At 44.3% G+C, this 27,386-nt stretch overlaps 1 protein-coding gene across 9 annotated transcripts in view; it reads left to right on the top strand.

The window, feature by feature from the left end:
- LOC124061332 (unconventional myosin-IXAa-like) overlaps positions 1 to 27,386 on the top strand; it is a 122,813-nt gene that overhangs the window by 76,547 nt on the left and 18,880 nt on the right. For all 9 annotated transcript variants that reach the window (XM_046393027.1, XM_046393026.1, XM_046393025.1 and 6 more), the window contains 16 exons: positions 182 to 271; positions 6,417 to 6,533; positions 8,385 to 8,519; positions 15,386 to 15,507; positions 18,116 to 18,257; positions 19,482 to 19,677; positions 20,809 to 20,928; positions 22,481 to 22,556; positions 22,690 to 22,833; positions 23,687 to 23,726; positions 23,842 to 23,964; positions 24,277 to 24,357; positions 24,464 to 24,574; positions 25,020 to 25,142; positions 25,236 to 25,385; positions 26,783 to 27,084. In XM_046393027.1, coding sequence (XP_046248983.1) covers positions 182 to 271; positions 6,417 to 6,533; positions 8,385 to 8,519; positions 15,386 to 15,507; positions 18,116 to 18,257; positions 19,482 to 19,677; positions 20,809 to 20,928; positions 22,481 to 22,556; positions 22,690 to 22,833; positions 23,687 to 23,726; positions 23,842 to 23,964; positions 24,277 to 24,357; positions 24,464 to 24,574; positions 25,020 to 25,142; positions 25,236 to 25,385; positions 26,783 to 27,084 — 2,072 coding nt within the window. The remainder of the gene's footprint in view (positions 1 to 181; positions 272 to 6,416; positions 6,534 to 8,384; positions 8,520 to 15,385; positions 15,508 to 18,115; positions 18,258 to 19,481; positions 19,678 to 20,808; positions 20,929 to 22,480; positions 22,557 to 22,689; positions 22,834 to 23,686; positions 23,727 to 23,841; positions 23,965 to 24,276; positions 24,358 to 24,463; positions 24,575 to 25,019; positions 25,143 to 25,235; positions 25,386 to 26,782; positions 27,085 to 27,386) is intronic.

Raw genomic sequence — 27,386 nt, 5'->3', positions numbered from 1 at the left:
CCGCTGCTGCACGTTTTCGCCGTTACTGTTCTCATGACTTTGTCACTTTTAACTGTCAGGTTGTCGAGTAAATGCCCTCAAAATAACACACAATCAATTCTCACGTTAGCTTAGCTTTCGCCAACATCAGATGTGTGAGTGATGTCAGTCCCTGATCTTGACCATTTTTCTCCCTCTTCAGGTCAAAGAGGAGATGCTGCTGGAAGCGCTGACCACCAGGAAGACGATGACTGTCGGAGAGAGGCTCATCGTACCCTACAAACTCGCTGAGGTGACCTTTTTAGTCGACACAACATCCACATTGAGCGCCGCATCAGAATGTGATACGTTCCCACCTGAGTGTCAGCACAGACGTTTTTTGACCTTCTAAAACTGACGACCTATGACTCGTAAAACCCCCAGTGGGTCTGTCTGGTTCCTTAATGTCAAATCGCATTTAACACCCACAGAAATCCTGAGGGACCGAGGGACAATTTTAACAAATTTTTACAGCTTTGTTCGAAAAGGCCTGTGCGAGGCGGCAGGAGGGGCGTGTCATCAATAAACTCCAGTCAGTCTCAAGAAGCCGAATGTTTCGTCATGAAGTGCGTCAGCTGTGCATGAGATGCATGCTTTGCAGCTTGTCTAGGGAGATTGTTGTGGCACTTCCCCAGCCCCCACCGCTTCTTTCTAAGGCTCTTTTGATAGGGGTCTCTTCCTCTGCAACTTCCTGTTTCCTGTCGAGGCAAGGAATGGCGCAACTTAACCCTGTGCATGCGGCCCACTGGACTTAGTACCTGTACCTCCTGGATGACCTAGATACTGTAGACACAGTGATGTCTGTCACTGTGCTAGGAAGCATTAATATTCAGCGGTCTGCGTTTATCCCCGAAGCTTTTGATGGTTTAATGTAGAACTGAATTTGGTCCAGCCCATGTCTGCAGGGCCTTTTTCTCTCTGAGGAAGGAAGTCCTACACATAGATAGTCTTTAACCCTGCTCCTCCCCCCTCCCCCCCATCTGATCTACGAGATAGTCTAGCCCAACAATGGTTGCTCCCGCTCTCACACGCCCCCCATCTCTCCAGTCATGTGGTCTGCTCTCAGGAATGTGCAACCTCCACTGGAATATACAGTACAGAGGCCAAAAGCCAGATCCTGGGTCTGTCTCTGTCTCTGTCTCTGTCTCTCCCCTTCAGTCACACACGTTTCAAACACATAAATCACCCCTTTTCCAGATTATCTGTGTCACAGAGGCTCAGACAATGTGATCAGAAGCTTTATCCTGGACGAGGGCTGCAGCATTGATAAACTCTGTCCTTGAGCTTCTGGAAGTTCCCTCCTGTCCTTCACAAGATGGCCTTATCTTGAAAGGAGAGTGAAATAGAAATAGAAAAGATGTGGAGAGAAGGCAGCAGAGGCCTTTCAGTGTCATAGTCTTCTGTTGACAGAAAAGGAAAAGACTGAAAAAGTCTAGAATAACCTCACTGGAAATCCCCAGATGTGTGTGTGCTTTAAGAGAAGAAAAGAGTGTTATTACCTGTCACTGTGTATTTGTATCGTTAGCCTTGAGAGTGAACCAAAATAGTTGGGTTGCGGGCTCTAAAACTCAAACAATGAGCTGAAAGATGCTGTGCAGCACTGCAGAGTCGGGTGCTAATTATCCATGGGGTTTGTTGCTGTGCGCTTTTCATACCCACACATTATTCACACAGAAATAGAAATTATAGCTAAGACGCCCGTTAAAATGTCTTAATAATGACGACACTCGTGTTGCATGTTTTGCTGAGTTTCATACGTACATTATCCCAAGTGTTTCCAACAATGTTCAAGTCCAAAGAAATCCGCAATTTTATTCAAAGTGACGGTGCGCTTCATTTGGTCACCTGTCAAGGGCGTCATATCTCCTTTACTTGTGGGGAAACTCGGGAAATGGCAGATGATTCATTGAAGGGTGAGGAGGGAAGTTGGAAAGGCAGCTGGCGAGCCGCTCTCTAGTTTACTACTGTTTGTATCGCTCGCTCATGATGGAGCGTGGTGGTTCGTGGCCGCTTGTTAAATGTTCTGTTGCTGAAGCTGTCGTCGCAAAGTCCACAAACGTGCGAGAGAACCAAACCACCCAAGAAGAGAGATGAAACAAGGGGGGACGTTGGTGATTTATTTCCAAGTTGGAGGGGAGCTTCATGACAAACTAGGACCACAGAAAATCAAAATGTTCTCACTTTCCAAAAATGCCTTCACTCTCTGATATCTAAGACTCACACTGGTCCCAAAGTGAAGCCGTGCCCTGATTTCACTGAGGGCCGTGGGAGCGAGATGAGGCCACCTGTGGAATCCATAACACGCCTGTTTTTATACAAAGGAAATGTGGAAAAAGGACCTGGCAAATGCTTCTGCTTCTTCCTACTTGGATGAGAAAGGTTGAGAAAGTGTGCTAGGCAGCTGTCCCATCCACCCACGCCTGAAATGAGGAGGTTTTGACAAAGCGTCTGACCTGCTGAACCTCGGCCTGCTGCAGAGTGGAGGCTGGATGGGCCCTGGTTGAGTCAGGTGGTATGCGTTTATGAATTGCCTGGTCTTGGTTCCAGAGTTGTGAGAATGAAAGTAATTACCTTTTCAAGCAAGGAAACTGTGCTTGGCAACCCGTAAAGAGGTCAGAATCTGGAGTTGAGCTAATGTCTTTCGGTCTTGGTTGCTAAAGAAGCGGTCTAACCGCTTCTTTAGCAGGCTTTGTTTCTTTTTCACGCTTTCTGCTAATTTTGTCCTCATGCTCTCTCAAGACGACAGGCTTCACAAAAGATTATCAGAGTCATATTTCTAATCAATAAGCCAGTCTGCTGCTTATGTTTCAAGATCTTATTTCATCAGTAATGCTGTGGGATCTGGAGTAGTTTTCTTTCCTTCTCCTTTTACTTTTATGGCATAACAGGCTTTAAATCACACATTTTTCACAGAAATGACTGGAAAAAAGATGCCTTCTTCTGTTTTTTAACTGTAGGTTTGGTACATTAATATTTTTCATGTTAAAAGTTTCTCATGTCCAAGTGTTGCAGATGAAGGTGACTCAGTCCACTAAAGGAAAAAAAGAAAATAAAATGACTTTTTTTTCTTGCCACACTAGCCTCAGCTGTCCTTTATGATTAGCACTAAGTAGCAAATGTTAGCATGCTACCTCTGTAACTAAGATGGTAAGCATGACGGCTAAACATCAGCATGTTAATGTTGTCACTGTTGACATGTTAGCCATGCTGACAGTCAGCATTTGTTTTTGTACCAAAAGTCTGATCTCGTTTACTTATCAGGGCTTTTGGACCGAATGAGCAGATGAAAGTGTGTGTGGTGGAGGTGCACAAGCATGTGAGCTCATGTTTGTCAAGATAAGGTGTGCTGTCTGACTTTGACATTTTTGATGTGGCTCCACATAATATGACTCCACCACTTCCTTCTTCCTGTTTGAAGACAGACACGGGGAAGGGGAAGTGTGTGTGTGTGTGTGTGTGTGTGTGTGGCTGCATCAGATGCTCATTCATACATTTGCATTCATATAAAAGGTTCTGCTTCATGTTAGAAACTGTTTCAAAGATGTGGAAACCTCACAGTGAGCCTGTAGGGGAAACTTAAAATGTCTCGCGTCAGTACATGTGTGTATACGTACACTCGTATACAAAAACAACAAGTACATAAATACAAATTAAAAACAGATGCAGATTGGGCATATTGTGGCGAAACATGCACGCACACTGAAAATATCCTGCAGCGAGGAAGCCAGCAGGCCACGTGCAACATGAGCTCATGCTGGTGTTTCACACCTCCTGTGGTTTTTAGGAGAAAGAAAGAAATACAAAGAAGGAGAACAACAACTTCCCCTCAGCAGAGCCTTATAATCACAAACACCAGTTAAGGCCTGTTTTAGCACCCAGGACAGTTTACAAAAGTCTCTGATAAAGTCCTCATAATTATTTTGTCAGTTTCTTGGGTGGCCCTCCAGTAAAATGTTTTCATCCCATTTGCTTCCAGCCATGTTCCATCCGAGTTCCTAACTGCTCCCATTGTGGTGAATAATTAAATTACACAGCAAACACAGAGACAATGCACGCTCACTGAGCATGTCAAACGTTCACATCACATCTGCCAATCTCCAGAGTTCCTGCTGGAGCATTTTAAATGGTGATTCTTTTTAGATCGTTGTATTATTCATCACAAACTTACATAACTTTGTGGGAGCAGGGACGTCACAGGCCTGTTGGCTAAAAATATTCCAAACAATCAATAATGCAGGAGTGAAGAGGCAGCTTTTAAAATGCACGGTTTTGCTTCATCATGACTGTTGGCTGCGCATGGCCTCAGCAGGCGGTGTTTCTAACGGCCCTTCACAGTAAGGGCATCTGCATCAGGGCGTGAACAGGTTCACAGTGTCCCACAAAGACCTCTAAAAGATCTGAGAAGTTTTGCTGTATTCAGTTTTAATATCCTGACAGAGGAGCCTGTACGCTAGTTGTTGTTTATTGCTTTAGGAAGCCTTTGACATCCTCATCCTGTCTACCAAGCTCTCTGATTGGTCCACTCTTTCTTCAGCTTGAGGAAATAGACTGCTCAGCCACAACGTTAAAACCACAGACAGATGAAGTGAATAAAAATGAATCGTATCTTTAATGTATCTGTGATGTTTTATGGGGAAACCTTGGATTCTGGCAAACCAAGTCAACCTGAAACACTGACCCTGTCAACTGTCTGTTGAAGTACCTTCCTTCCATGTCTGTGATTAACAGGTGAAAGAGTTGAGTGTTTGATGAAGTTGAGTGGCGAAATCCGGGAATCCTTGTTAAGATTTAACGGGGCACTCACGCTGTGATGTTGTGTTTTTCCTCACTCACTCAGCTGTTGTCACAAATGCAGAAATTTCACCCTCCTTGCATCCTATTTGTTTTCAATCAGTGCTGAATGAAATATACCCTGACTGGATTACAGTGAACAGGGTCTTGAGGTCTCTGTTTTAATGCACAACTATTTTGGGGTTCCTGGCATGAAAACATTTGACCTAGTTGAAGCAGATTTCCTTTGTCTTGTTCCACTCTCCATTCAATCATAACATTTCTTCCTGCCAAAGAACGTGCTGTGGTGTCCAAGTCTCCGTTTAAGTGAGCTTAAATCAAAAAGTGATCCACAAAAGAAGGGTCCAAATAGTGATATGCAGTCCTGGAGGCACTTAAGGCCACGGCTCCTGACTGAAAACACCTAAGCATTACGCACTTCGCACAGCATGACGACTAAACATAAGAGCAGTAACTTGGAGCTGTGAGCAGTGTGGGCGTTGGTATTACTGCAGCTCTGTGGCATGTAGCGTCTCTAAATTACAGTAGCACAGCTGCTAACCACCAACACGGTTGCTTACTTGAGCTAACAGGTATGCTTGTCCTAATGAATCTTCCTTATACTGGCTAATTTAAACAGCCTGGTGCTAAGCTATTGTTGTTTGTATCCTGACATTTGAAAAAAACACACACCTGATAAACATAATGTTGATTAATGACACTTGGTTGGTTGTTAATTGCTCTCATTTCTACACTCTGCTGAATGTGAAGGTAGAACCAGCTGGCAGTTAGCTTAGCATACCATTAGGGCAAGAAAAAGCTAGCCTGGCTTTAAATACACTTGCATCCAAGCTAACTCTTTTACATCCTGGTTTTAAATCTAATTAAATTATATTTTACCAACAGGAAATTAGTTAATTAGCAACGTTGGGAGCTACTAAGCTGTTTCTTCCTGTTAACAGTCTTTATGTTAAACTAAGCTAATCGACTCCTGCCCCAGTTTCAAATTTAGGGCACAGATATGAGTAATACTGTTTAATTAGATTTTTATAGTGGCCTGATCCAAATAATGGAATGCAGTATTTGATTTAAAACACCACAGCATTTCCTGCCCCGTTTTTTTTTTTTAAAGATCTTTTTCTCAATCCCGTCAGATGACTCAGCTTCTCCATGTGCAGTAGTTCATTAGACATCTTCTCTGCCCACTTCACATATTTAATATGACACTGATCCAGTTCCAGAGAACAGAGAGGGAACATTAATGTCATGTTTGTCTCGTTTTGTCTGATCTGATCTCCTGCAGCGTGAAGGTGTTTTGTTGGTTTCTGTCGTACAATGAAACGACAAATCGTCAAAAAGAAATACACAAAAAGAAGGAAGTGTTTTATTGGTTGCATAAGTGTTCCCACTGTGTTCATTCAACACTTGTGGGCTGCCACAACAACACTAGCACCTCTGTGAGATGAAAATGGCTGAGCAGCAGAGGAGGGTTACTGCAGCAAAGGATAAAACACTTAAACAAAACACCTCAGTGGGCGTGAACGGTATTGGCCTCCGTTCCACATTAAGAAATCCATATGTTTTTGATCAGGAGGAAACTGACATGTTCTGTGTGTGTTTGTGTGTAGGCGGGAACGGTGAGAGACTCCATGGCCAAGTCACTTTACAGCGCACTGTTTGACTGGATTGTGTTCAGGACCAACCACGCCCTGCTCAACAACAGGGACCTGGAGGACAATTCAAAGGTAGCCATGAAAACATCACGCACTCAAAGACATCTCGTGTGCTCACATACAGAAAGGTGCTTACTTTTGTTCTCCAAAGTTTATGAAATCAGTAACATTTATTCATGATGAGGGTGTTGTCATAATGTCAAGTGCTCCGTGGGTGTTATTATCAACTGTGAGATCATTCAAAGATAGTTTTCCGCTATGGTGGCTCTGTTCTTGTGCCGTGACGGTTGAAAGGTGTTGAAGGGTGCTTCTCGGAATAAGAAATTGCCTTTAACCACAATTTAACCACAAGTTAAAGTCAGTTTAAACCCCTTAAGCTGAGCTGCACCACCTCCAGGAGTAAATATTCCTCTGGCTGAAACTTATAGATGTGATGTTGTGCTTTGTTATAAAACGGTTCATCTGAATTTTATTTTTTCTGAATGCTACCATAATCACTGTATTGTAAAATAACCTGAACAGTAAACAGAGGAAGCCGGCAGAGTCAGGCCAGTAAATTAATCACAAGGTCACTCAGAAGTCTCGTTGGATGTCTGAAGGATCAGAAGTCATTTATCCCGTAGTTAATAAATGAAAATGTTCTTGTCTTTAGCTGCTGTCCTTAAAGTTTGTGTGTTATAGAGTATCCACACTGTCACTGTTTATGTATGTTTGGATGCTCTAAATGAACTACCTGGCAGGCCATAAACAGTTTTCCACAGTAGATCGTTTTAGTCTGTTCTGTCCTTCCCCTCCACTCAGAGCTTCGCGCTGCAGTTCTGCGTTGCGTAGGCCGACATTTTGACGCAACACAGCAGCAGGAGGACCACACGTGTTAATGAGGGCTGCACACCATTTAGCTTTACTAGTTTCAGGTCATCACTACTGTGTGTGCCGGCCGATACACTTCATGAATGGTATTAATTACACCCATGTTTGTGCTAACAGTGGGGGGAAGAAAAGGTTACCGTGGAAACTGGTTTATAATGTGGACGAAGGAGAAATTCATCCTCCGGTCCTTCGTTTTGTTCTTTGTGTCTTTCTCCATTCGTCTGACTCATGCAGTCCCATCCTGCTGCTGCCTGTCTTTCTGTCTGCCAGTCAAGACTGCACTTGATTCCTGTGTGTGTGTGTGTGTGTGTGTGTGCGTGTGTGTGTGTGTGTGTGTGCGTGTGTGTTTGAGTGGCAGCTGGCAAGTCAGACCCTGTGGGGGCATCTAAAGGATTAGAAAACATATCTATGTGTGTGTGTGTGTGTGTGTGTGTATGATAACATGTCATAGTGTGATTGTGTATGCCAAGAACATTTAGGCAGATGGCATCAAGTTCCCCTCAGCTCAGTTTACCCCCTGTGGTCCTCGGCTGTCCCACTGCAGTGTGTGTGTGTGTGTGTGCCACTGTCATCATCTGTGTGTGTGTGTGTTGCTGTCTGGGGGTCGATGAGGTTGCACTTTCTGTCAAGGTCATTGTTCTTCCACACCAGTAACAGTTTATACGTGCAGCCTGTGCTGATGTATGTTTTGTTCAAATAAAATTGCCCTTCAGAGGGAAATAAAACACTGCAGGATAAAATCTGATTAATTTGGAAACAGCTCCTACAGTCCATTTCCTAATTAAAGGCCTTCTTTGAGTGAACGCCTCCTGCGGATGGTGCATATTGATGATACACGATGATATGAATCTTACTGACACTCAGGGGAGCAGCTGGGTCAGCGAAGCTGTAAAAAGTGGGATATGAAAAGAAACGCAATAAAAAATATCTCTCCGTTAAGATAATAAATGGTCATAAATTTTTACTGGTGTTTACAGTGTTGCTAGAGGATATTTTTCTTATCCCTTTTTTTTTTAACGATAAGTGAAATAAACCGTCTGTCTTTTCCACCAGATTCTGTCCATAGGAGTCCTGGACATCTTTGGCTTTGAGGATTACGAGAACAACAGCTTTGAACAGTTCTGCATCAACTTCGCCAACGAGCGGCTCCAGCACTACTTCAACCAGCACATCTTCAAATTAGAACAGGTTATTCTCTCTTTGCTGTTTGTTAACCATCCACACAGTGAGTATTGTGCAGCTGCTGATAACACGTCATTGTTTTACTGTGTTTGACTGCCGCTGTGACGACACTTAAACATCTGCTGCCGGCGTGCCCTGGTATCCAGTGATGTCCGCTTACGCACCGCCGTCACGTTATTGTGGCTTGTTACACGTTCTGCACGTTATGCTGTTGATTCATTCGGCTGATGCTCGGCAGATTTCCTTCATACATCCGGCTGGTGAAAGTGGATGATTTCCTCCTCGGCTGAGAGCTTTGAATGCAGTACAATAAGGTTTAAACATTGTGAGGGAGGAGCTCCTTTCCTTGGTTTCCTGAGTTGTAGTTTCAGTTTCTTAAGTACATCATGATGTTCATTTTGTGAATTACGATCCCATTTGGAATAGAGCAGGATATGCTCTGAGGCGGGGCCACCTTGTGATTGACAAGTCGCTACCACAGCGTGTCCTCAAGTTCTCAGTCAGGTCCGACCAGGAGAAGGTCCTGACAAACCGTGTCCTCCCCGACTCCACCTGTGACTCCTACAACTTAAGATGGGGACAGACTTCATGCCAACAGTATATAGATAGTTGGCACCAAAAGTAAACTTTCCTTCCCTTAAAGGGGTCACCAGCCCTAAAGGTTGGAGCCCCACTGCTCCAGATCATCAGCATTAAGTCCAACTGCTTCTACAGATAGAACAGTAGAACAATAACACAATTTACTTTCTTGTTTAGAAAGAAAGTAAATTTCAGCACTAAGGAGCAAAATAGAGAGAACATTTGTTGTACTGCTCATTTCTGTTGTATTCTCGTGTATTTACCACAAGCATTTTTAAGTACAAGAAACATTCACTTCTCTTTAGCAAAGTGGACCCTTTTGTAAATGCAAGCCACAGGATGAAACGTTCTGTTTTGTTCTGCGGTGCCTGACGTAACATTTGCAGACCTTTCATTTATGCAAGCACAAAGATCTTTGCGAGTTGAATGTTCCCTTGTATGATTGCTTTGTGCTTTTCCCTGACATTACAGTACAAGCGACTATAATTATGGAGCGACGCTGAGTTAGCATGCGAATCCATTAAAGTGAAAGGCCAGAGGAAAAGTGCTGAACAACCCGAATGGGGTGACAGTCTGGGTCACAATGCACGAGTCAGACGGAGCTGCTTGTTTCCCGACAGCTAAAGGCCGCTAACTCAGGCAACACTTTTAGCTTCTTAGTAGGGTCTGGTTTGGTGTGCTTGTTTTTATTTACTCTTATTTGCTTTCTTCTTTTTTTTCTTTTTTCCTGTCATTTCATGCTTTTCACTACAACTGCACCTTAATGTCTTCCACTCAAAAGGGCTATTGCTGAACCACTAATCCCTTACTGGCTATATTATGTATTCATTATGCTCAGTTTATTCAGATAATAAATATTCAGTCCATGCATTTTATCGTTTTTCTGAATTGTGTCCTCGGAACAAGCGAGAGAGCAGCGTGAGAGACATTTTGGGGGGAGATAATGAGTCTCAGTCAGACAGACTCTGTCACAGTGGCGGTCGGCTCTGGTCTCCCTCGTACTGAGCCCTGATTGGTTGTGGCAACTTGGCGGGCGGGCCCACGGCTGAGGGCAAAATGAGGAGAGGCAACAGAGTGGCAAAGAAAAAGAGCAGCGTCTCAGTAAACGAGCGCAGTAACGTCCCTTCGGCCTCAATGAAGATCACAGTGCGTCGGTGCACTAATGGTTCTGTTATCTGTTTCTGACAGTTAGCCCTCAGGACCTACACACACACACACACACACACACATGCACACACATACACAGTCTGCAGGATGTACAAACAGGTCATGTTACAAAAAAAAGACGGTTAAGCGCTCTGGGGGTTTAATTTTCCAACATTTTCCGATGTTGAAGCCGATAATAAAACAAGGACTCGGTCAGACAATAGAAAAAAATACTGTAAACAACAAAAAACTCTACATATGTATATAAAACAAGCATGGAAACCAGTAATACCTGATGAACACCAGCATGTTTGCAGTGTTGTGCAGTTCATGTTGCTCAGCTCAACTCTTGATTGATAATGCAGCAAAATGATTACAACATCGTCTAAATGCCAAATATGTTATATCTATGTTAGGGGGAAAATATTCAGTGTGAACAGTATGTGAGAGTGTTTTTCTCAACAAGAGCTGCCTGCTGTACTTTGACATGTACTGTAAGTTGTTTAACTTTGGTGCTGCCACTCATTCTGTGACCGCCGGTGCTCCTCTGTGGACGTCTCTGTTTTTACTGAACCTTCCTCTTGAGGGTTTGTTCCTGTGTTACGCTCAGCCAGGTGGAGTCAAAGTGCTGCCGAGACGCTCGCCATCGCAGGACGGTGCCCGACGTTGCCTCAGCAGAGTTCACGTTTATTATCCTTTAATCACTGGGGTCCTCCAAGCCTTTGGCTCTCAGCCTTTCTCGAGTTTATTTGACAGGACAACAGCCGAGGTGGTGCTGAGCTCTGGGGCCCCTCTCAGGCCCCTCTGAGGCCCCTCCGAGGCAGGTTGCAATAGCTTCCTAATCGAGGGTTGCCAGATCTTAACTGATTTGTGTTTGTTTGAACAAAGTTGTGCAGTTCATGCCACGGGCCCCTCTGCCCTCAGTTTGACGTCACGAGGAGAGAAACGACTCCACACCTTCTCCGTCACTGTGTTCACTTTGTCTCATCTGCTGTGGGAGAAAACGATGATCTCAGCCCGCAGTCGGAAAGGTTTATCTGAAAGGAGCAGCATACTGAGGGTTTTGTAACTTAACTTTCGTAACTTAACTTTTGTCCACGGATACCAGAAATTTGTTGGATAACAAGCCAAGCAGTCCAAAAAAATCACAGATCCTGCCGTCTCCATGTGGCATCTGGTAGCCGCCATGATGCTGGTTCATAGAGACCACATACGCCATGACCCCTTAACATAAAACTATGAACCCAGCTTAAGGTATTGAACTTTGACTTGCAGCATCTAATGATTTGATAAAGATCAAACCAATTAAACCGTAGTTCGTGAGAACAAGCTTTAACCACAGCTTTCTCTTTGTCCGTCATTCTGACTCCGAAAGCCGATTTTTGACTTCCCATCTGGGGTTTTCATCTTCTCCTCCCTCAGGGCTTCACCCCCCTCCAACCAATCAGTTGGTCTTATCAGCGGTGTGTGTTTACCTTGTGAACAGCAGCCAAAGCTAATAGGACCACACCAACTACAGCTCAGAGTGAGATGGAGGAGTGTGTGTGTGTGTGTGTGTGTGTGTGTGTGTGTGTGTGTGTGTGTGTGAGAGAGAGAGAGAGAGAGAGATAGACTCTTGAGTCCAGTGTTTACACTCAACATGCCAATTGGTGCTTGATTTCGTTTCTGTGCGAGGACGGTATATCAAAGTAAGAAAACACGTGACAGCCACCGCCTTAGGCAAACACGGTGTCGTGTTTACCTCGTCAGATAGCTCGACTCTGTAGAGAAATAAAGAACATATGGACGGGTTTTACCTTCATCTGATAGAAGGGGAGACCCCCCGCTGCCTGCTCTTACTGAGTTCACTGTTAAGACTCAAACAGAAGTCAGGAGATTGATGATTGATGAATGATGTTCCTCCCTTCTTAATAAGAACTGACATTTTTAACAAAACACAATCTCTTTATGCGACTGTTCCTGATAAAGTTTAGCATTCATAGATCAGGAAAGCAAAGATGACAGCTCGATGCTGATTTTCCGCCCTCTACGCTCTTCTTCCAATCGCACAGTCCAGCTCATTCCTTGACGTCATTTTGTGAGTCACGCTGCTTGAACGTTTTGCCCCAGTTTTGCTCTCTTTCTCGAGCTGGACCACAACAAACAGAAGCCACTTCGAGTCCGAGCAGTGAACGTGATCGTAACCTCCGTCACCTCTGCATCAGGACGCTGGGCCAAACACAGTTCACACACACACACACACGCACACACACACACAGGGTTGACTGATAGATGGAGGGATGTTCACAAAACCTGACCAGCCTCACCGAGCTGATCTGTTTTATGTCCCAGTATCTGTTGTCCTATTAAACTATTGGAGACTCTTATTGTGAAAGAGTGTCTGGAATGTGTGCTTCCTGAAATGACACTCAGATCTGTGACTTAAGTAGTCAGTCACAGTACCACAGTGTTAAAAATACTCTGCAGCAAGTAAAAGTCCTGCTTTCAGAATTTTAGTAAAAAAGGAAAAAATGTGTTAATACCAAAATATATTTCAAGTAAACAAAAGTAATCGTTTTCCTGAATGGCCCATTTCAGAATAATCACTTTGTAGATAAAGTTGTGAAAAATGACCATCATGGTTAGACTCAGGGGTGTTTGTTATCATGCAGGACAAAGAAAAGCCCCACACAGATCCTCCCTTTTATAGTCCACGTGAAACTGCCTTCTGAGTGAAACGGGTGTCGGCGGATTCAAGGCCCTCATGTGAGGAGGCCCCCACAAAGACACGAGGGCGAACAGCCACGGACTCGGGGAGGGGCTCACGGAGCAAGTCTGTGTACAGGATCCAGGATTTAAGTTTTGGCAGGTGGGACGTAACATTGGGAGCAATTTGATTTGAACGTTCCAAGCAGCTAGCGGTTAACTAATGAAAGTTAACTCTGTGCTGCTGAAAGATGAAGACGGTTTGATGGGCTCACGTCATATTTTGTCTTACAGGAAGAAAGCACCATTTTTGTTATTTTTGTTGCATGCGTTGTGAGAAGGGCGGGTGGTATGACTGGACGTTTATCTACATCTTCTCAAAACAGTAGTTGTTGCCTGTTTGCTTTTGTGGATGTGATATTTCAGACAGTAGCAGCTGGTAAGATCAGAGGTCATATGAACACGTGAAGACTCCTGAAGCAGCTGGTTGTGACATGTGATGGCGCTCCGACCGCAGTCACTCGGCCTCTCCGGCCTTTAGTCGAACTGTAGCCCCTCTGAGTCAAGGCCTCGTCGTCCTCCGTCTGCAGGGCCCAGCTGTTTATGTAAACATTTGTGTGCAGTAAAATGCCTGACGAGCGTGTGCGTGTTTATCTCTTTATCTGTGTGTCTGCCTCTAATTGTCCCTCTGAGTCAACACGTGTGTCCACAACTCTCGCGCAGACACAACAAAGCTAGCCAGATGAAGTGAGTCAATCTTCGGTTGGTGCGTGGCTGGATGAGATTTAAACAAAAGCACAGGCACGCACACACATGCACACGCACGCACGCACACACACACAGCCTCTTTACGGCTTCGTTTTCGTTTTGCTTGATCTGGAGAAACGTCTGAATGAAAACAAACAGACCACATGTTCGAGATGCCTCGTCGGTGATTCAGCATTCCTATGCAGATGTAGAGATATGAATACACTATCACGTGTACTAATACACTATGTGGCGTACTAGCACAGGAATTTGTATGTCATGCACACGTAAACGTACGCACACAGTCGTATTTCCTGCTGGGCTGATTTTACTGTTGGCCCCAGTCGTTGTGCAAGTTCACGTCCGTGCTGCTGGATGTGTGACAGGATGCCTGAAGTGGACCAGTTTGTCAGAGGTGTGGGTCACCTTTGCACACCTGGCCAGTCGCTGTGTGACATGCAGAGCTTTTATTCTGACATCAGAAAGGTGCAGCCATTGTTTCTTGAATGTGGAATATCCCTCCTCAAAAATCAAAAGTCAAATCAGTGCACGTTTTAAAAAAGCATCTCGAAAACTGCTTGTTGTTTTTGTCTTTTTTTTTTGAGTGTATAATTTTATCCTTTGTGGTTTGCACTTCATATTCTTGTTATTTTCTTTTCTTCCTCCTGCAAAGCTTTTTGAAACATCTGTTTTGGTAAATAAAGTTTGCTTGCTCTAGTCTGGCGTCGACATCAGGTCACACAAATTACACTGAGGAGCTAAGTTTCATTAAATCAACTGGAAATCTGAACGTCTGGGTGGGTTTTCATGAAGTTGGTGAGTGTGTTCATACCCACGGGATCAGAGTCTTTGACGTTTGCTCCATGTTAAGAATATTGCAGAGTCTTGGGGCTGCCACAAGCACGTTCTCTCATTTCTGTTATAGATTTACCTGAAACAAACGCCCTCCTTTGCTTCTCTCTTTGCCCTGCTGGCCTCACTGCCTGGCTGCTGCTCACCCTTAGGTTTTAATGTTATTCAGGAGCAGTTTGCTGAGCATGCATGGGTTTACAACAGTCCAACAGTTAAGACACACTGTGACCTGTGAAGCTTCTGGAGCACGAGCTGTTTACATACCTTCCCCATATTTACCTGAACAGTAGCTTCCCAGCGAGAGGAAAACGTTACCCGCTTTTTCCACCACTTTTCATCCGAGCTGGCAGAAGGACTTTAACTTGCGTTTGTCTTCCGTTCCTCCCTTGGGCGTGTTAAGGCAATACGGGTCATATACCACAGTCATCATTGGCCCCTGGGGGCCACACAGACTTTACCAGCTGACTGTGGTTTTATTGACCAGCAAGCAGGTGTTGTCATAGTGTTGATTCAGGTTTTTGGTTGCCCTAAAAGCATTACTGTTTTATCTTATACTGTGTTGAGTCTGCACAAGTGGAATAAATTCAAGCCGCACTTCACTGCTCGTTATCATCGTCAGGCCGCCTCTCGGTCGAGCTGAGAGCAGGTTTGTCATGAACATGGACCACAAAAGGCCCTGAACTCTCAGGTTGTTTTTGTGCAGCTGCTGCAGTCGACTGCTGAGTTAGTGTTGTCGGCATTCACGTAAAGATTAGAAAAGGCAATAATGTCAGCACACCGTTGTTGTCTCTGCAGCAGCTTTGCCATAACCTCTGACTCATTTTCCCTCTACGTTTTCTTTCCTGTGTGATTCCCCCCTGCAGGAGGAGTACAGGACGGAGGGCATCACCTGGCACAACATCGAGTACATCGACAACAGCGGCTGCATCAACCTCATCAGCAAGAAACCCACAGCACTGTTCCACCTGCTGGACGAGGAGTGCAAGTACGTGGACACTGAAATAAAGTTCAGGCTTTGATTAGCCAAATGACATAAAGCATCTTGCTGGAATTTTAGGAATTAAGCTTTAAATTTTGGAGTTCTGGTTGTGCTGTTGTCACGTTATCCATTCATCCGTTTTCTACCTGTTTCCTCTTACCTGTGAGCTGACTCACTCAGGTGATGTGTTGGTACTGTGTCAGGGATGTAGTGGAGGGTAAAAACAATTCCGGAGAATCCGATGACCTGATCGCTTTGTTAATCACATTTTATTTACTTTTTTTAATCATTTAAAAAGATCAATTTAAACAAACATGAGAATAAATCAGTTTGGTGTTCACAATCACAGCCATTGATTACCCAAATCAAGATGGTCAATACAATGGCTTCAGTTACTGCAAAACAAAGCTCCAATGTGAGCGATGAATCCATCACTCGCTGAGCTCAGTCTGACAGATCCGAGTGCATCTCATGTTGTCATCAAGATTAAGTTAAATCAGTCATTTCGGCAGAGAAGTTTAAATTTTAAGTCTTGGAGGATCTTGAAAAATTCACTTCCTGTACAACTGTGTAGAGTTTTGGCATGTTTCTCACACTGCTAGGGTTTGGGTTTTTTCACCCTTCGTATGCTTACAAAGTTTGAGTTGACATGTTCATAACTTGCATTCCTGCCTTGTCGTAATATTGTGGAAAGCAAAACAGACACTGTATAGTCGAACGTATTGGGACACCTGACCATTACACCAACAGGGACTATAATGACATCTCATGTCTCTAAACACACCAACAGCTTTGCAGCTTTAACAGCTTCCACTCTTCTGTGAAGGCTTTCCACAACATGTTGGAGTGTTTCTGTGGGAATTTGTGCCCATTCATGCAGTAGAGCATTTGTGAGGTCACACACTGATGTTGGACCAAAAGGCCTGGTTCACAATCTCCGTTCCAGTTCATCCCAAAGGTGTTGGATGGGGTTGAGGTCAGGGCTCTGTGTGGGCCAGTCAAGTTCTTCCACACCAAACTCATCCAACCATGTCTTTATGGAGCTTTGCTTTGTGCACTGGGGCACAGTCATGCTGGAATAGAAAAGGGCCTTCACCAAACTGTTGCCACAAAGTTGGAAGCACAGCATTGACCAAAATGTCTTGGTGTGCTGAAGCATTAAGATTTCCCTTCACTGGAAGTCAGGGGCCGAGCCCAAACCCTGAACAACAGCTCCATACCGCACCAGAATTCAATAATAAGGAGGTTTGTCCCTATATTTTTGTCTATCTAGTGTGCTTCCTGTAGCATGCTCTGTTGAAATGACCTTTTAATCACCCTGCACAAGCCCGTCTTTCACGCAACTGGCAAGTCAAAAAGACAAAATGCTCCCTGTACAGGCCTTTTGCTGATTAGCTTGATTGATACCATCACTGGGACTTCTACCCGGGCTTAACTAAAACATGAAGACACGCTTTTTCCTCCGCCAGCATCTCTGGGTCACGTTTGAATTCCTCGCTCTGCCTCCTTTGTTGTGAAATGCTCTCCTCTTGCAGGTCAGCACTCTGCCTCTGCGTCTTCCTCCTCCATAAATCAAATGCAGCTCTCTCCTGTCCCACCTCGCATAAAAACACATCAGGCGGTACACACACAGCCATATTTATCTGCGTTAGCTGTCATCTTACTTGCCACTTAGCGTAGTTGGTTCATCTGGATCTAATAACACTTGTAATGGACCAAATGGTGTGCATGTGTTTGTCTGTATACATGTTTGTGTGTGTGTGTGTGTCAAGAGGTGGACCACTTTTGGAGAATTAGGGTCAAAGGGGGATCTCTAAAGAAAAAATGAGGGGGGACAGGGTCTCTCTTGGGGTTTATGCTGCCACAGGAAAGGGCTTCATGCTGAGTGATTACACAGAAAGAAAGAAAGACGCTCAGAGATCTCATCATTCACAGTTAGCGGAGCTCGCGGAGACTTCGGGGGCCTCTGGAGGAGTGGATTAGGTTACTGCAGGGTAGGGGGCGAGTGTGGGGGTTCATTTCTACAGTAACAGCATCAAGCTTTAAGACCCCCGCGGATATCCTTCAGCCAGCGGTGTGATTCAGGGGTGTATGGAGGAGAGGTTTCAGATGATATGAAACATCCCTTCAGGTTTGTTGATCCAGCCGCCTGAGGTTAGCGCTGAAGGGGTAAAATGTCCATGAAGCAACGGTAAAATGGTGAAGATGAATGTGAAAGTAACTTTGGACCATAGCATTAAATTTGGGAAAGAGTTTAAATCCCTCAGGGTCAAGGGAAAGGAATTAGAGACACTGTATCCTTGTCCTTAAATTTTGACATATGTAGGGTGCATATGTCAAAAGCTGCTGTGCAGTAAAATGGATGAAAAAGGTGAGTAAACATTAGATGGAATAGTTTGCTGTGTATGTGACCGTATTTAGCTTCCCCTTTTTACTGTAAGTAGATGGAATGCCTTCTTGGAGAGGCACAAGTGAATGGATCATCTGAAAAATCAGTGCAGAGAGATTTTACCAGAGAAAAACATTTCATCTTACTCGTAGAGTCTTCAGATTTCAGTGTCCCCTTAATTTGTGCTTTGAGCCCACAGCTGATAAAATTCACCGTTTCCTCCAGTTTCCCCCAGGCTTCCAATCAGACCTTGCTGGACAAGTTCAAGCGTCAGCATGAAGGAAACAGCTACATCGAGTTCCCGGCTGTCATGGAGCCTGCCTTCATCATCAGACACTACGCTGGTAAAGTCAAGTATGGAGTCAAGGTGAGACGCAGGCTCTCGTGTGTCGACTTTGTGTTGTCTGTACTGTTTTTACATCAGCTTCCTGTACCGTCAGCCATAAAGTGGTTGTTGTAACAGGAGCTGATGAAAAATGAACTTTTATTAGACTGAGGATTGGATCTTAACTGACTATTAAACAAGGAAGACAAACGGGGATCATCGGGTACCGCGAGATAAATGTTGACGTCTCATCGGCAGCAGTCACTCATGCTTAGAAACTTAGCAAAAGAACATTCGGGATTAATGCTCGTTCAGATGTTTTCACACGTTCTTCAGCTTAGACAACATGCCAAGACTACAGCGTTTGGAAACAGTTGCTCGTTTGCGGTCAGATGGTCTCTGGATATCCGCCGCAAAAATTGTCGTTGAGCATTAATTGTTTGAAAGTGAAGAAAAATGTTATCAGGACTGGATCTGCATTGAAAGTGTGAGCCAAATTCCCAAAATGTAAATCAAACAGAACTTTTCTCTCTCCCGATGAAGGAAGCTTCTCCTCACCGAAACTCTGCAGCAGACCTGCTTGTTGTTCTGTCGACCTATTTTTCTTCTTGTTCTTCTTCTTCAGCTAAATCCCAGCTGCGTTTTGATAAGAAGCATATGTGCTGGAATGGGCCGAGCGTATTGTTGTTTGACTGTATAATATAAACGTGTGACAGCTGGTCATCGTGGACGTGGAGACGAATCCCATGTCCGCCGAGAGCCAGTTGTTTGGTGTGAAATGTGTCGCGAGGGCCACAGACCTGAGATGTGTGTGTGTGTGACGTTGACTCAGGAGTGAACACGCAGATGACTCGTATCATATGGAGAGAGAGAGAGAGAGTGTGTGTGTTTAATGTGTTTACAGTTCATGGCTGTGTTATCATAGCACAGCTTCAGTCGAAATATTTAATTGCTTACAGACAGACGGGGCAGAAGAAGAGGATGGTGTTTGTGACTGTGTGTGTGTGTGTTTCTGCATGTATTAAACGTACAGAAGTGAAAGGTGGGCAGAAAATCATATGAAAACAAATATGTGTTGCCAGTTTATAATCACTACAGAAGCCGACGATTCACATATATTGCTGAAAAGTTAGATCTCTTTGAGTATAAACCAGATATCAAAATAGATAGAAAAATATCAATGACAGGATAAAGAAACATTTATGACGGTCTGGCGCCGTCGTGAGGAGAAACTGATGCTCTGCTGGGTGTGTTTCGTTCATCCAGGACTTCAGGGAGAAGAACACGGACCACATGCGTCCCGACATCGTGGCCTTGCTCAAGAGCAGCAAGAACGCCTTCATCTGCGGCCTGATGGGAATCGACCCCGTGGCGACTTTCCGTTGGGCCGTGCTGCGAGCCTACTTCAGAGCCCTGGTGGCTTTCAGGGAGGCGGGCCGCAGACACACCCACAAGAAAACAGGTGAGGAAACATCTGTGAGCCCAGGACAATAATGAAAGACCCTGAACAGGAAAAGTTTCACTCAGCTTCTTTCTAAGAGTCATAGAACCGTAAAGCGTAGAATAGTTTTGGCTGTTGTTACACAACACAGCTAACCTTGTGTAGAGATGCAGATACTGATGTTCAGAAACATTAGATTTTATTTGTTTTGGTATATTTTGTTCTTAAACGATTTGGACGTTAATGGACGAGCGGATTGACAGTTTTGATCATCGGATAATTTTAATTTAATCAGTAAAAGCTCTCAATACACGTTCTGTGTGCCTTCTCAGATATGAGGATTAGGTTCTTTTCTCTGCTTTATTTCATTGTAAGTGTAATACTTCGGGGGTTTTGGACTGTTAATCACACAAAACACGCAATTCGAGGGATTAGGAATGGGCATTTTTCACTAGCTTCTGACATTTTACAGACTAAACAGTCAGTTAATCAAAAAATAATAATAATCCAACAGAGTAATCTGTCGTATTTTGTTACATTCCTCTTGCATAATATCAGGAACAGACTGCAGCTGGCAGCAATAATTATTCTCTCTATGTAATGATTCCGCATGACTGTTTACATGCTTGTAAATTATCTTAACGTAACAGACTTGACACAAACTCGTTTACCAGACTGTAATTGATTACGGTGATGAAAGCTGTTCACGCTGTGGTGTCCAAACTCCCGTTTTAATTGGGCCAACAGCAACGACCCGGTGAGTTTGGGAAGGATTGTTGGGAGTTGTGCTTCTGCTGTTGATGGTGATCATGATGATGATGAGGAGGAGGAGGAGGAGGAGGAGGAGAGGTTTTGATCCTCTTCTGTTTATTTTCACAAACTGGGAGGAATGCTACAGTGCAGAGCGACTTTGTTGTGTCTTTGTTCTTTTCACTTGAAGAACTCCCTCTTTAATCTTCCTCCTTCTGTTGAGTTTCTGCTGCTTTCCTCCTCCTGGTTGTTAATTCACCTTCCCATCGCTCTCTAATATAATTATTGATATTTTTTTCTGTTCTTTCTCCACATTCGAAGTTACTTTCCCTTCGTGAGCCTCAGTGCGAGACATTAAGCCTCTTTTTCTCTTCGTTTGCTCCGGCTCTCCGTCTCCTTTAGGGAACGATGCAGCAGTTCCCTGCGCTGTTGTCAAGACTGTCGACAGCTTCAGTTTCCTTCATCATCCGGTTCACCAGAGGAGCCTTGAGATCCTTCAGCGATGCAAAGATGAGAAATACAGTAAGTAACTCCAAATACATCAAGACTCACTCAGCCGTATTGTAAAGTTGAAGCTGTCCTCTATTTTTTTTGCCGGGTTATCAACCAAATTAACTGAACTGGTTTATAAAGGTCCACTGGTCCCATTTCCCATATTGTGAAATCCCAGTCAGAAGCCCATCACTGAGCTCAGCCCCATCAAAGAAATCAATTCCAGGCTGGATTGAAGAAGTAAAGGCTCACTTATGATTTTCAACTTCTGTAAGCTTGTTTCATTATGATAATAATATAAGATATTTGATATCACACATCTGGGTAATTTTGAGCTCTGGTCAGATTGACTCAGGAAACATGTTCCCCCACATGACTGGTCAGACGACTGAATCGGTCCCACGTGGACCAGCAGGGTTTTCTGGTCGTCCTTGATCACACATTTGGCTTCTGATGTGCACCTGCTTGTTTGTACATGCATGTGTATACAGACCATGTGCCATCATTCCCTGAAGATTTCCCTAAACTAAAGGGAAACTCCACCAGTTTTACTCATGAGCATCAGCCGTCACGGTTAGTGCTATTCAGCCTGTAAAAGCAGTTGTATGGTGTCTTTGGCTCTGCAGGAAGTGTCATGTTTGAAAAATAACCCTGATGAAGTCAGCAGGGTTTATCTCGCCTTGGATTTGGAGGCTATAAAAGGAAGTAGTATTACAGACTGATGTTGGTGTTTGGCTTTTGCCAGGCTTCTTGTAAAAAAGACACCATCGCTATGGGAAATATGAAGGATGTGGTATTCTTATGGGGCTTGACCATAGGGACTAGAAGAAATTGCAATGTTTTTTCTTCTGCTGCATGAATTTCTGCCCTTTTTTGCTCTGACATTAACCCAGAAATTTTATCTTGATCCGAATGATCCGACGACCAGCAGCCTCACAGTTAAAAGAAAACATCTTATGCTGACAGTCGACTGATACCACCACAGCTGTCAGGCGACCAGCAGAAACTCAAGGAAGTCTTGGATTTTTGTACCTACAACAGGAGATAACAGATTTTTAGAGATGCTTATTGGCAGGTTTGGACTCCTTCGGACAGAGTCAGGCCTTCACTGTTCCCAGTGTTTGTGCCAAGCAGTCACGCTGCCGGACGTAGCTTCAGATTTGCCATACAGACACGAGAGCAGTAATCGCTTTTCTCATCTACGTCACTGCAAGAAAGCAAAAAAAAAGTGCATTTCCCAAAATGTAGAAGTTTTCCCTTAATTCCATCCAGTTAACTGGAAACACATGTTCCACTTCCAAAACCACACACACACTGACACACAAACCCTCGGGACTGACTTGAGAAAAGTCGTGTCGGTCAAGATGCAGCTGAAGTCGTGGATAAAAGCAGGAGAGGAAAGCAGCCAGATAGGAAAGAGATAAATGAAAAGGAAGCAGGAAATTAAGTTTGAAAGATCTGCACAAAATGCAGTACGTTTTTGGTAACAAGCCATGTGGTGGTTGTTGTGCTTCATGGATCTTCACGCTGTAATCAGAGATGCAGACGTAGAAAAATCTACCTATCTCCTCTTGCCATCCAGGTATAACTAGGAAGAATCCCCGGACACCTCTATCAGACCTTCAAGGCACCAACGCCCTGAATGAGAAGGCCAGCTGGTGAGTACTAGACGATGCTCGTGTCTGAATGAAAGTCGGTTTTATTTATGAACCCGAATGTCACATTGCCGCTCACCTCTCTTACTGTCTGCCTGTCCCTCCATCCCTCTCCCTCCCATCCCCGTCCCCATAGGGATGGCTTTGGTGTTGGTTGTAACGGTCGGAGCTCCAGGTCCGGTCGTCTGTCCTCGACAGGAAGTCCCGCCCTGGAAGAAGACGGGATCTTTCTCAACTCAACGAGCAGCAAACTCCTAGAGAGAGCTCAGGGGATCCTGCTGTGAGTCTCTCACACACACACACACACACACACACACACACACCAGTTTCTTTTGCTGAGCAACGATTGGCCTCAATCTGCTGGTCTAAGCTGATGAACTTCAGAATTGTAATATGAACATGTGGAGATCACTCAGCTGTAGACTGCTGGTGTAGAAACAAGATGAAATGATCTTTCTCTTTGTTTCCCATTGAGATGTGTACCATGGTGTTGTATTAGCTCTTTCAGCAACTTTTCATTCCTCCTGTTCGCTGGTAGAAGTGGAAATGAGCTTTAGCCAATCAAATCTGTGAATCATCTCACAGACCTCCTACTTGCCTCCACCCCCTCCTGCTCCCTGCAGTCTTCATCAGCAGGTTCAGGAAAGTGGGTGCCAGGGCCTTTCACACACTGACCCCCGACCGTGGAAATGTCTTCCCTTCCACATCCGTCGGCTGCACCGTCTCTTTGAGTCTGACTTTGAGTCCATCTGTGTGTGGCAGTCTGCAAACTGGCTTAAACTGTTCTATCATGTCTGCTTATATAGGTTTTATTAGTGTTGGTGTTTGCTGTTATTATTTTACCCCTATAAGGCAATCCTGAGAGCCTTGAAAAGCGCCTCTAAATAAAATGTATTGTAGTTATTATTAATAAGAGGGCCTTGGGAGGAAACCCATTTGCATTATGGGTACTGTAGAAGCCAGTGCATTCAAATGAAGGACCAAATATGGACTGAAAGGTGCTTTAGGCTCCACTACATCAGTTTTGAGTCCATAGTGACTCACCCTTAATGAATGTACACACTCTTTTAAAAGTGACACACTGAATTCTTATTTCAGTATTGGTTAATAAAAACAATACTTTTCACCTGTAGGAGAAACAAAAACTGCAAAATCAAGCCAGCCCTTCCCAAGGTAAGACATGCACACACACACAGAGAAAACATGCCATGACAGCACCCTCAGAAACAGTCTGAGGTCTCGCAGGACATGACGCAGGTTCACGCGTCCTCTCGCTTTGTGTTTGCAGCACCTGTTGGACGTGAAGTCTCTGCGCTACCTGAGCAGCGTGACGCTCCACGACCGCATCACCAAGTCTCTGCTCCACCTGCACAAGAAGAAGAAACCGCCCAGCATCAGTGCACAGTTCCAGGTCAGTGCTGCCGTCGCCCTCTGCTGGAAGTTCAGTGAACCACAACAACATCATCAGTGACTCAGCAGCAGCAGCAACAGCCTGTAGTGATTAGCTCTAACATGAACATGCAGTTTGAGATGTTGATTTTTACAACACTTTCATACTCTGCTTATACATACGAATTAAGACATAAATCAGGATATGAGCTGTTAACATTTTAGTCAACTTAACAGGACAGGAGCTGTACTATTGTAGCAAAAGAGTGGCATTTATATTTACTTTGAATGCTGTTGTTGCTTTGTGTGTGTGTGTGTGTGTGTGTGTGTGCAGGCGTCCCTCAATAAGCTGATGGAGACTCTCGATCAATCAGAGCCATACTTTGTTAAGTGCATTCGCTCCAATGCTGAGAAGGTAATTTCCACCTGTCATAGTCATAGTTTAAATATTCACTTCATGACGGTTTCGCTGCATTGACCTCCTCTTTCTGCCTCTCTGTGTGTGTGTGTGTGTCCCTCAGCTGCCGTTGCGTTTCAACGACAGCCTGGTGCTCAGACAGCTCAGATACACAGGTATGCTGGAAACCGTACGGATCCGACAATCAGGGTACAGCATCAAGTACACCTTCCAGGTAATCGTCTCCGACTGCAGCGCACGTCACCTGTGGACCTGTTAGTCGATCCCATGTTAGTGTTGCAGTGTTGTATGTTTGGCAGAAGTTTGTTCAGCTTTGTTATCCTTTTTGTAGCTTTATGTTCATTTTAATTCTTGTGTACCTTTGTTTTTGGGACTGTGCGTAAGTATGCTGAAACATTCACTTAAAATTCTTTTTACTTGGCAAATAAAGCTGATCCTGATCTTACTTTTTTATTACTGGACACACATGGCACTGTGCTCACAGTTATTGGTCCACTAGAAACTGTCAGGTTCTCATTTTGAAATCAAAGAGCAGAGTTTCCTAATGCAATTGGATGTTTTTTATTCTGTTTTTTTGGGTTGAAACTTAATTGTCAATTACCATGTAGCCTCATTGTGTGTAAAACTGCTTGACTGACCACACGTACACCATGTTGCAGGACTTTGTGCATCACTTTCATGTGCTGCTGCCTCGAGGCACGAGCCCAACCAAGTCAGGCATCAGGGAGTTTTTCAGGCGGATCCACCTGCCACCTGCTGGGTATCAAGTGGGCAACACGATGGTAAGGATTCAGTTCACCTGTTTTTCTTTTGATGCACCATCTTATGTGTCGGACTGCAGCTCTCATTTAAATGTTGCTGTATGAATGATGTAGGTGTTCCTGCGGGAGGCCGAGCGTCAGCGTCTTCAGAGCCTCCTCCACCAGGAAGTCCTGAGGCGAATCGTCACGCTGCAGCGCCGCTTCAGGGCCGTCCTGGAGAGGAAGCACTTTGTCAACATGAGGCGAGCCACCTGTGTCATCCAGGTGAGATGCTGTGGTGGGTGGGAAGAGGAGGGCTTGAGACTTTCAAATGGTCAGCTGTGAGACGTCCCTGTTCGGTGGTCTCTTTCTTACATTTGAAATAATATTTCAGATCTTGAATCAGTTTAACAATCCTGTGCAGCAACATTGCAGGGGAGTTTCAGTTAAATCTCTCTAAATATAGTCCCTCTGTTAGAGAGGATACTTCTTCATGTCCTTACGAGAGTTTCTGTTTATTACTCTGGCTGTTATCGCTCTTCCAAAATGAAATTTCTACCATTCAAACATCTGCCATTTGTGTTCATCAGGACGACATGAAAACACTAAAAACTTCTTAAAGGGATTAACTTCCTTCCCTGTGCGGTGATGTGCAGCGATGTGGTTACAAGGGCACACTTACGAGCACGCTGAACGATTACCCATCGGCCATCAGCCTGGTGTTAAGCCAGTGAGATGACTCAATGTGTTGCCTGACTAAACGATTAAAAATGTTTCAAAGAAGAAATTTTTTCGTTTTATTTAACCATTTAAAAAAGGGACTTCATATTCACAATTTTTTTTCTTGAATCAGTGATTTTGGGAAGGAAAAGAAAAGACATGTTGTTAGACCACAGACCTGTGCTGTTACATCTCTGATTAGAGAAATAAAGAGAGTCAGAGGGAGAAAGGCAGAAGGAGAGAAAATGAAAGAAAGCAAACAGTGAAAGGATTGACGGAGGGGGAAAACACTGCATTCAGACGGTATGTTTTCTCTGGAAGAGTCCTCGGCGGGGAGCTGTCCAAATCTTTGTCAGGCTGAAAGAAAACAAACCCAGAGACGGAGAAACACTGAGCAGGGGCCAATGAAGCACAGATAACATTAAGAGCAGAATAATAAAGTATTAACATCCAGTATACTGTAATCTGCTGTTAAAGCCTCAATCTGTTGAGGTGTGATTATTGTTATTTTAAGACTGAAAATTGGTGTCTGAAATCGTGTTTTTAATTAGCAATTGTCGGTTTAGCTCATTTCTTTTTTAGCAGCTTGCTGATAAAGTTTCTTTTCATACGTGACAGGAATACAATCTGACATTTAATACATTTTTGAATTAGAAGCGGATGAACTTATTCTGGGGTCTAATGAAAATAATGTAAGGTGTTTTCAACCTGTTCCTGCCAGGTGCAGGTGCCAGATGGATCCGTCACACAGTATCACATTGTCCTGACATAGTGATGTCTGCCAGGGATAACACAAATATGAAATTCCACAAATTGTTACTCTTTTGGTTATGACCTAAAGAAGAATTGAGGGCAACCCAGCAGGAAAAGAAACCTTTTCCTGTTCAAAAAAATAAATATTTCCTGCCCAAAGTCTTCAGGTGAACCAAACCTAAAGGGTAAATATTTCTGCTCTTGTGCAGCGATGGTGGCGACGCTGCCTTCTCAAAGAGTCCGCCATTGACTCCAGTGAAAAGGAGGCGGCGGCGGTGTGTCTGCAGGCGGCCTGGCGGAGCTACAGGGAGCGCAGGAGGTTCCTGCAGTGGCGGGAATCTGCCGTCGTCATACAGAGGAGCTGGAGACATTTGTGTCATCGCAGGTCTTTGGCAGCTGTGACGGTTCAAGCAGCCTGGAGAGGATTCAGGGAGAGGAGCCGCTACTGTCAGATGTACACGAGTGTGACGCAGCTGCAGGCGACGGGCAGGGGATACCTGGCTCGACTCAGGTGAATGACGGACTTTAAGCACGAGCGGGTGTGTTTGTGGTTTGTGGTTGGTTGCGCACCACCTGCTCAGCTCCAGACATCAGACTGACACAGTTAGCAACAAGGTGGTGAACACAGTGAAGCATTTGGCAGCTAAACAGTCAAGATGATTCCCTCAAAAGCTAGTATAGACCCAAAAAGAACTAAAAATTAAAAAATAAAAGGTGAACATTGGACTTCAATCAGTTGGCCAGAAAGATAACTCAAAATAAATGCTACATCACTAATGCATTTCATGTATAAGGAAGCAAGTATTTGCTAAC

Source organism: Scatophagus argus, chromosome 7 (assembly GCF_020382885.2).
Source record: "Scatophagus argus isolate fScaArg1 chromosome 7, fScaArg1.pri, whole genome shotgun sequence".
In the NCBI taxonomy this organism is placed as follows: domain Eukaryota; kingdom Metazoa; phylum Chordata; class Actinopteri; family Scatophagidae; genus Scatophagus; species Scatophagus argus.
The sequence above is the reverse complement of the archived record's forward strand: the minus strand, read 5'-3'. Positions and strand labels throughout refer to the sequence as shown.